Below are 10,525 nucleotides of genomic sequence, written 5' to 3'. Positions count from 1 at the left end.
TGAACTTTTAGTAAATCTTTTGCGAATTTTAACTTTTGGTGGGGAATCCGTATTACTAGTATTACTAGAATCATCTATGATAGATGATGTATTGCTCTCAGTTAAAGCTGAATCTGTCTCAGTATCTATGTTGGATTGTCTGATCCTCATACTTTTAGTAAATCTTTTGCGAATTTTAACTTTTGGTGGGGAATCATCAGATTGCGTATTACTAGAATCATCTATGATAGATGATATATTGCTCTCAGTTAAAGCTGAATCTGTCTCAGTATCTATGTTGGATTGTTTCCTGCTTCTGATCCTCAATTTTCTTTGAAATATCTTCGCAGTGTTAGTTTCTCTAATCGATAAATTCTTGTCTTGCACATTACTCAGACTTTTTCCCATGATCATCTCCACTTCTTGCGATTCGTCTTCTATAGAATTTATTAGAGAGCTTCTTATGGGACTAATTACAACCTTTAGAACCTTGTCTTGTGATAGATTCACTGCAGTCTGTCTTTCTTGCATTTGGACTTGTTTGTTGTTAATACTACTTTTATTCACAGTTACATCAACACCCATTGCAGCTTGATCATCATTAATTTTACGTTTGCCTTGTTTGGATCTCCCAGAATCGACATTCTCATCTGTTTTTAAATTTAAGGCTTTTTGACTTTCTTCTAATGTAGTTTCAGGTACTGTTTTATTATCTCGGGAAGACCTCGTATTTCCAATCACCGGGGAATTCTTGCGTGAGTTAGTTTTAGTGAAATAATTAAGAATTGGAGATTGCCTATCAATATCTGTTTTAACTGTGTTTCTTCGAGCCCGCGTAAAAATCGGACGTTCCTCGATGACTTGTGCTTCACGTTTCATCGAATTCATCTCCTCGATATCTTTTTCAATCGTGTTCAGAGTTCTCTTTCTTCTAGTGACGATAGATCTCGTTTCTGGTTTTGTAGATCTATCGTAGGTTACATTTTCCATGCGAGCTTCTTTGCGCGATACATCCGAACTCTCGTCATTTTGTTTACTGGAATGTCGCGTGATTCTTGAACTTGAACTTATTTGCGAAGAAATTTTCAATTCATCGTCAGTATCTAGCTTCAGATTCTTCGATAGATTAGATAGGTTAGGCGCACTTTCCTTTTTGTCGGACGTATTTTGTACGTTTTTTTTACCGCGTTTCGAATAATCGACCTTATTATTTAGCATTATTCTCTCTGCCATTTGCTTGAATCGTTTATTTTTCATTTCGCTGTCGGAATCATCAGAAGTGTCGACAAGATGTTTCGTCATTTTATTAGTCTTTAGAACATCTAAACTGGGCATTTCATTATCAAGCAGCGAAATCGCTGGCTTATCATGCTTTTGATTTGAGCTTTCGTTCTTTTTAGCGTTCTCACCGCTTTGCTTGCGTAGTGATTTATTCCGTACAATTTTTTTGTTTCTACCTTTTACGTTACCTCGTTTAAGTCTTTCGCTACGCACAGTCGACGTCGATGATACGGAAGGACTCGCAGGATTTGAGAGCGTCCCCGATATTTTAACCGCTGGTAAACGTGTTAAAATGTCATCGTCGCTCTCATATGATATGTCCGATGTTTGTGCACGTTCTACATCTCTTGATGAACAAGGTGCACAAACATTGGACTCACTCCCCGAGTCCTTTTCTACATTATCGACTTCGACTTTGTTCGGATCATTTCTCAAAACTCGTTTATTGCCCGCTTCCGACGCAGCTCCATATTTTCTTTTTATCGAAAGTCGAAGATTATTTTCGTTATCCCCGTTGTTATTTGAGATAGTTTCGGTTACGTTATCGTCATTTAAACTGTCTGTCTTATCTGTCACTGTATCAGTTTCATTTCTCGGTTTTGAAGTTTTTTTATCTCTTTTATTAAATTCCGTAATTGTATTATCATCTTTTTCATTATTTACTTTAGATATTTGTGAAATATTAGAGTCTTGACGAGAAGAAGTTACATTCTGGAGCATGGAGTCTACGAGCTCGTTCTCTTTCTCCTGTGCCTCTTTTAAAATATTTCTTTTCCGTCTTGTAGTAAGAGTAGAAAAATGAGTATCTGAATTTTGCGAATCAATCTCCATATTATTTACATTATTCGCTTCGGTATCTGCTGTATCACACGGAGATTGATCGCAAGGCGTGCGATTTTTCTTTTTTAATTGCGTTTGCAATTTACTATCTGTACGCAAGCTTTCGTTTACAGTGTATTTGTTGACAGGTAAGTCGTTATCACTCTGCGATGATTCCAAAATATCTTCGAGAGCCTGAGTCGACATATGTGGTGGCTCATGAATGCTGCTATTTACATTTTCAAACATTTCATTAAGTTTTTGTTCCAGACTATCATCTGCATCTGTTTGAAAAGATTCTCCGATTTTTTTGCGGCCAACATGTTTCTTTTGTCCATCTTCGATTGTGTTATTAAAGTCATTGATATCTGCCGAAGGTTTATTTGCCAAATTGCCTTGATCATGTGTGTTTTCATTGTTGTTTATAATCTGTGTCGGCGCCATATCGTCAACAGCGTCAGTTTCATTGATTTTCGATAACTGGTTGGTGCCTGATGAGTTCGATGTATCCTTAACCGCAGGACTATTCGATTGTTGCGTTAGTGCATCAAATATATCTTCAGATTCAATACTCGTGCCTGGATCATTTTTATTATCTATATTGTCGTCGCAGGACTTATCCGAAATTTCTAAAGATTTGCGTTGCTTTTTAGCGAGTTTCTTCGAATATTCCTCTGTGTCCATTTCCGGATCATCATTGATGCTTTCCTTTGATCCGTTCTTTTTCTTCGGAAGCTTGCGTATATCTTTCTCGTTGATTTCGTCCGATTTCCCTTCAAAATCATGAATGCATTGAGTGAGAGCATCGAAAATATTGTCTTCATCGTTATTCGACATATTTCCGGTATTGTTATCTCTTTCCGATGACGTTTTCGTGTGCGATTTTGGCGTAGATGTGTTAGACGCTCGTATTTCTTCCCGTTTATCGATGCCCTCGCCAAAGAATTCTAATAAATCTGATGATTCGAGCAAATGGTCACTATGTAATGAGGAAAGGCAATCTTCATCGACTCCTGGTGATGATAAATTCAAAGATCCAGGGCTACTAGATCTGGGCGATTGTGCAACGTTATCATAATTGATTTTGGTCTTAATAGTTTCTACTATATTATCTTTATCTTTTTCACTATCATCATTAATTCCATTTTTAATAGTTTTTGCTATGGTATCTTTATCCGTATTGGCTCGATCATTATTGATATCATTTACAATGTTATCCATTTGAGTTTCTACATTGGATAAGTCTTCCGCAATATCATTATTATCAAATCTTAGCGTTTCTAAATCGTTAATATTACATTCGACTTGATCTAAACTTTTCTTTTGATTCTTATTTTTATCGATTACGGATTTTTTCGTATTGTAGTCATCTTTGTTAGTACCATCAATATAATTTTGCGTTTCCGCATTATGAATATCTGTTGTTAACTTCTTCGGTGTTACATTCCGAATATTGTCCTCGCTCTTTTGAGTCTCCAGTTCGTTAATATAGCTCGCATAATGTTGCGTTTCCATATCGTGAATATCTGTCGCAGAGGTGCTAGCTACTTCATCTTGGAGATTTAACTTTGATTCTTGTTGTTTGTTAATTTTAGTATTCGCTTGAATAAGATGCGTAGATCCATCTGTGGGAAATATTTGCGTCTCTATATCATGAATAGAATTTGATGCCACCGTTTCATGTCCTTCGAATTTCTGCGTTTCTATATCAAATATATTACTAGATTTTCGGTTTTCGCTAATGTTAATATTGGATGCATGCAATACGGTGGCACTTTGTAAATCATTGCTCTTGCTGGAAGATGCGTGGGAAGTATTCTTTTTACAGATGCTTGTGGACTGATGTTGTTGTGGACTCGGCGGACGCCGAAAGACGTTGTTCTGTTCGTCTCTTTGTGTTCCAAGAATAACGGATCCATCATCGCTGGATAAATTATTCTACACAAATGTTAAAGAGATGCATTAATATACAAATGTCATATCAGATGTTAATCGTATGCACAAAATACTTACGAGAGATGAATCCGGAGTGCTCGGGATTATTATACTCGTGACTCTTTTTCGCGATGGCGCGGGTGTTTCTGGTATCACCATCGGACGATATGCGCGATAAATCGCGTGCACTCTACCGAATTTAATGATATTTCCATCTTTGAGTTCATATAAACGAGTGGGTAGTAATATTTCCTGTTAAAAAAAAGAAGAAAGAATGCAGCTGTGATTAAAATCGATTAAAATGTCAAAATTCTTAGTTTTGATCGATTTTTAATCGCAATTTGGAAATCGGCCTTTATAATTTATATCCTCCAGTTTTAATTTTAAAAAAAGTACATACGCACGCCATTTGATGAGATCATTTATATAATATAATATTATATTTTTTAAATACAAAGATAACATATAAAATATAATAAAAATACAAAATTTTATACAAGTTGAGTTTCGATCTCAAGGATCGTTATGACATAATATTTGCGTCAATACTATCTTAAACGATTAAACCGATTAAATTATTAAAAAATTTTGATTTATTCAGTTTAATGCACAAATGTCACATAGAGCAAGCATATACACACATTGCATTGAAACTGACTATTTTATTAAATTTATTTTTATATATCAAAACATGCTGAGAATATGCAGCAAAAAGATAAAAAGAAAAAATCATGCTTGAACGAATCATATTTATAAATTCAAGAATAATCTATAAGTTTTTGTCGAATTAAATAGAATTTACTATAGATATCATATTATAAATACATAAGAATAAAAAAATATATGAAAGTGATTGAATGCATATTCGACAGAAATGCAGTATGAAATGATTGAATTACATCTATCATGCAAGCATTATCAGGATATTATCTCTGAAATACAGTCATATTATTTTAGTAATCATATCGCGATGAAAATTATACATTATAGAACTTCCGCTTGATCGTCCTTATCATCTTCTGATTGTTCATGGGCTAATGTATATAATATTTATTTGTTAAGGGCTATATCTCTGGAAATTAGCTGATCCATACATTTTAAGTATATCGTTCATTGCAAAAACGTAAATGACGTTATTATAAGATGTAATTAATAGATATTATTATAAGATGTAATTTCTAAATAAAGCCTTAAAAGACTGCATAAACGAATGTAATTATAACATTTTCTTATTTTCATTCTATGATACCCTCGGTAACAAACGAGGACAAATATTTAGATATGCATTTATATGCTTCATAAGCGATTTATTAAGCATGATTCTATCAATTGGTCATCTTTGCATACAGGATTACATAACGACAAACTGTGCTCAAATATAGCGTAAGAAGCGAAAAGATACCATGCGATATAAACTGAATGTAAATAATAAAGATGCATAGCATTTATTACATTATCAAGTTTCGTCTTGTTGGAAGAATTTAGATCACAAATCCAAGTTCTTGATCCTTGATTTGTCATAGCTTCGATCACTGCATGTATTTTCGACACTGTCTAAAAAAGAATTCAGATTCAACATTAGGTTTAGTTAAGATTTATTTTATCTTGTATGGTAACCCCAAATAAAAAGTTATACATACAAAATGTTGAAAGATTATATGTTATATGTTTCAAATTTATTTTAATCTTTCTTTTACAAATTCAACATTTATTTCTACGTATTCTGTTCATCCAAACGATGAAAATTCGGGAAACAATATAAGTTCAAAGAAAATATATTGACATCCACATTAAAAAATAGCAAACAAGAGCTTTAAATTATTCTGCGAAAAAATTCGATCTTTTCGTTTGAACTCTTTGCAACTAATTTTTACTAGAAAATAATGCTACTTAATTTTGTATATAAATCCGAAATTTTTTTCAAAACACATGACTTTTATTTTTACTTTAAGAACAACATTCAACTAACACAAATCATAAAAGACATAAAACTTACCGCATCATTTATAACAATGTCGCAGCTACAAAGCCTACCAATTTTTGTGGTCCCTCTCATAATCTGATATTCATTGGAATCGATACTTAATGTTCCAACCTGAAATAATTATTTTAACAAAATATAAAATGCTTCGTCGGAACCAATTATTGTAAGTAATGCACCGTTTAAAAAAATGTAGAGTATTAATAATTCGACAAACTGATAAGAAGCTAGCAAGAGAACTTAGCAATTAAGATTTACAATTAATAATCTACTAAAATTTCACATTTACATAAAACATATAGCCTGTGATTTAATGAAATTATTTAATATAAATTATAAATTATAAATTTACTTGCACTCTATAAATTGCGCTGATTCCTAATTACCATTTCTATTTCCATTAATTATTAAGTTTTAATTTTTTGGAGCTTAGTTTTTTATAATATTATGTAGTATTACACACTGAAATATGCATTTTTTTCAAACTACCTATTTATTTTTATTATGGTAGAACCGCAGTTAGCTAGTTGTTGAAATCTTGGATTAAATATCACAAGGCTGAGATTATATGCAGATTGAAGATCGCCTTCTTATATAAATGCATTGGACATAATTTAATATCTGTACATGTTTGTAATCTTCTGATGAATTTTGATAATAACTTATTTAATTATAAATCTATTTGTGGTTTTAAACGTTTGATGAATCATTTCACCAAAAGGTTGCTACACATTGAGTTGAGAGACACCCATTGTAGATTAAGCTTTGCCCACGTTCAAATATTTAAACTTTGTCGTTCTATTTATAATTGCATTCCATATATTTATTTATATTATTTAAATTTTATTTAAATTTACTTAAATTTATTGATTTTATTTGACATGTGTCACAATGTGCTATTCTATTGAACGCGTTGCATTGATAATGCTCGATATGTGAGTCTTGCGTTTTTATTGATGTTCTTATCTACTGGAATATGTTGCTCTGAATATTATCCGTTTCAGATATCGACATGCGTTTTAATGCTACATTAGCAGACTTGTTTTAATGAAATTATTGTAATTTTTTTTTATATTTGATTACGGCATAATTTACGAAGTAATTGATGTTTAATCAACACAATTCCTTTTTATTTTTTTTTATATCGTTATATCATTAAAATATAGCTAGAGAAAAAATGCATTTAAGTATATGCATGCTTACTAACCTGTACTAGCTCTTCCTCCTCAATAGTATCTGGAATTTTCTGAGTAGGCGAAAAATCGTCATCTTCATAGATTTGTGTGGCTACGAACTCCATCGTTATCGAAACTGTTTATTCCAATAATAAATATTTATTACTCACGAGAAAGGAGGAATGTTGATATGACATTTACGTAACCTTTATCACGAATTAATTCTGAAGTTCACGAATTTATTAGATAAACATGCTCATGAATGCGTAAAAGTATATCATAAACGTAAATGCTTTATAAATAATAACTACAAAATAATTAATGTTAACACAAAACGCAACACATTTTACATTGACGTTTTCTAAACAATCGACTGATCGTACAGTCCTACAATCGACTATGATTCTTCCCGCCAATCCCGCCATAATAACACAACACATGGCTGCGTTCGAGGAGCACGTTTTTAGCGCTATGAGCGTGCTCCGTCCTTTTGTTCAACTTTCAATAAGTAAATAACAAAGATAGAACGATGCTATTAGCGCTAACAGCGTCTCTCCGAACAACAAATCAAAATATTTCATTCATTATGCACACTGGAATAAGAAGTAAATAAAGTTTTTGCAAATAGATAAATTACGTTATCTGCTGATACATACAAAGCATGTATATGTCTTAATAGATTAAGGATATATATTTCTATTATCATTAACAACCATCACAAATATGTTCTTTTAATTATATCAGAATGCTAAACCATCACAAATTTGTATGTTCTTATTTTTCAAAACATGCTGAGAATCATACAGTTAAAAGATAAAAAGAAAAAAGTCATACTTGATAAGACGATAATTAAAAAATAATTTGTAAGTGTTTATCAAATTAAATAGAGTTTATCACAGATATCATACCATAAATAATATATGATAAGAATAAAAAAGATCTATAAATGATTGAATGCGTATTCAGTAGAAATGCAGTATAAAATCAAGAAAATGATATTACGTCTATCATGCAAGCTGTATTATCAGGGCATGCATTATCTCCAAAGCACAGTGCTAATATTTTCGTAATCATACATTTCCCGAAAAAATTTCCGCGTGATTACCTTTATCTTCTTATTACTCATGTGCTAAATGTAATATTTATTTATTATTAAAAAATTCTCTCTTGAAAGTAGCTGATCCATACATTACATGGATATCGTTCATTGCAAAAATAAATAACATTATTATAAGATGTAATTTCTAAATAAAGGTTTAAAAAACTGTACGAACGAATGTAATAATAAAAATTATCTTGTTTTCACTCTGTGATACTCTCGATGACAAACGAGGATAAATATTTAAATAGATATTTACATGCTTCATAAACGATTTATTAAGCATTCAATTGGTCATCTTTGCATACGTAAAGAATTACGTAACGATAAACTGTACTCAAATATAGTGTAAGAAACGAAATGATACGAGGCGATATAAACTGAGTGTAAATAATAAAGAAATACATACGTTTATTATCAAGTTTCGTTTTGTTGGAAAAATTTAGATCGCAAATTCAAATTCTTAATCCTTGATTTCTCATAGCTTCGAGATCACTGTGTGTATTTTCGACACTGCCTAAAAAAGAATTCAAATTCAATATTAGGTTTGGTTAAGATTTATTTTATCTTGTCTGGTAACCAAATAAAAAGTTATACATACAAAATGTTACAAGATTGCATGTTATATGTTTTAAATTTATTTTAATTTTTCTTTTATAAATACAGCATTTATTTCTACGTGTTCTATTCATCAAAATAATAAAAGTTCAGAAGAAAATACTCGTATATCTTGTGACGAGAATGTTCTTTCAAAAAATGAATTGTTATAAATTTTTATTAGTATCAATCCGATCCGGTTTTTTTTTCGAAAACAGATGTTAATTATTATAACTTGAAACATACGCGACATTAAGAGTATGAAATAAAGTCATTTTCATATATATAACTGTACGCTATCAAACTTGATATTGGTTTCTCGTCTTTTAATGGCGCTTATCTAATTCCTGTGTATATAATATGAATGTACGAGGTATGTATGAGAGATGAGAGAGAACGTTGATTACTGAATATAATATAAATAACTGGCGCCGTGAAGTGCCAGTTCATAGTGATTTGCACGAAAGACAGCACGCTACTGAAAACCATGTTGATAAAGCTACCGATTGTCCTGCTTTGTTTAAGCTTCGCCGTATTAGCCAATTCAGACGAGGCAGCTCCAAGGGTCAAGATTCCTTTAGGAGGACTAAAGGGCTATTATAAGATATCGCAGAATGGCAGAAAGTACGAGGCATACGAAGGCGTCCCTTATGCATTGCCACCTATTGGGAAATTAAGATTCAAGGTACACACATATAATCTGATATCAATTCTTGACTTCAATATTTTTGCAGCTATCTTGAAATGGCATACCTTATAAAATAAAACAGGATTAGATCATGACATAATAGATACTAATAATTTTATATTTGATAAAAGATGTTAAGTATTCCGTTAATTGTTTTTCATGATTTAGAAACAATTTTTATAAAAATTTTCTCTCATTAAATATTCGTAAATGATGCCAATTAAGAGTATTTTCTCTCATGTTTTTTTTTTCTCGCAGCCTCCTCGACAAATACCAGCATGGATCGGCGAACTACCAGCTACAAAGTTCGGTTCTTCGTGTATTCAATACTCCCAACAACCTTACAATCCTACCGAAAAGGTTGAAGGTGCCGAAGATTGCTTGTATTTAAATATTTACGTGCCAGTACGGGAAAAGAAGGAAAATAATATTTCTATGCCGGTGTTGTTTTGGATCCATGGTGGCGCTTTCCAATTTGGTAGCGGTATATTGTATAACGCCAAGTATTTGATGGATAGCGACGTCATACTCGTTACGATTAACTATCGGTTGGGATCGATGGGTACGTAATATCATCGTACAATGTAATATGGGATTATTTCAACTCTTATCAAAATCTCTTATTAAAAAAAAAAATTATACAATATTTTCGTATATTAAAATCTATTTGTCCAGATGTTACAATGCAGATAGCAGAAAATTTTTGTTTCAAAACTCGTTGTCTCTTTTGTCTTCTCATGTTTCTAAGTTTTTGTCTTAAATCATAAAAAATATTAGGTTTCCTCAGCACGGAAGACGAAGTGATTCCTGGCAACATGGGTCTAAAGGATCAAAGTATGGCACTTCGCTGGGTATCCGAGAATATCGAGTGGTTCGGTGGTGATCCGAACAGAGTGACCTTGGTTGGTTTGAGCGCCGGTGGTGCAAGTGTGCATTATCATTACTTATCGCAAATGAGCGCGGGGCTCTTC

At 32.2% G+C, this 10,525-nt stretch overlaps 2 protein-coding genes across 9 annotated transcripts in view; one reads left to right on the top strand and one right to left on the bottom strand.

Moving 5' to 3' along the window:
* The window catches only part of LOC115244256 (uncharacterized protein MAL13P1.304-like), a 17,557-nt gene that overhangs the window by 3,819 nt on the left and 3,213 nt on the right, over nt 1–10,525 (bottom strand). For 2 of the 8 annotated variants that reach the window (XM_029821774.1, XM_029821776.1), the window contains 6 exons: nt 8,679–8,786; nt 7,203–7,306; nt 6,011–6,109; nt 5,467–5,568; nt 4,093–4,266; nt 164–4,017 (listed from right to left, as the gene is read on the bottom strand). In XM_029821774.1, the coding sequence (XP_029677634.1) occupies nt 164–4,017; nt 4,093–4,266; nt 5,467–5,568; nt 6,011–6,109; nt 7,203–7,295 (4,322 nt within the window). In that variant the 5' untranslated portion in view covers nt 7,296–7,306; nt 8,679–8,786. Of the gene's footprint in view, nt 1–163; nt 4,018–4,092; nt 4,267–5,466; nt 5,569–6,010; nt 6,110–6,484; nt 6,787–7,202; nt 7,307–7,376; nt 7,482–7,520; nt 8,240–8,678; nt 8,787–9,273; nt 9,323–10,525 lie in introns of those variants that run through there. The other 6 variants (XM_029821777.1, XM_029821775.1, XM_029821778.1 and 3 more) reach the window with 6 other exon arrangements.
* Nucleotides 9,286–10,525, top strand: part of LOC115244260 (venom carboxylesterase-6-like) — a 4,144-nt gene continuing 2,904 nt past the window's right edge. Inside the window, exons 1-3 of the mRNA XM_029821789.1 lie at nt 9,286–9,551; nt 9,813–10,116; nt 10,332–10,525. Coding sequence (XP_029677649.1) covers nt 9,354–9,551; nt 9,813–10,116; nt 10,332–10,525 — 696 coding nt within the window. The 5' untranslated portion in view covers nt 9,286–9,353. The remainder of the gene's footprint in view (nt 9,552–9,812; nt 10,117–10,331) is intronic.

The sequence above is a fragment of the Formica exsecta genome, unplaced genomic scaffold, assembly GCF_003651465.1.
Source record: "Formica exsecta isolate Colony F162 unplaced genomic scaffold, ASM365146v1 scaffold80, whole genome shotgun sequence".
NCBI lineage: Eukaryota > Metazoa > Arthropoda > Insecta > Hymenoptera > Formicidae > Formica > Formica exsecta.
The sequence above is the reverse complement of the archived record's forward strand: the minus strand, read 5'-3'. Positions and strand labels throughout refer to the sequence as shown.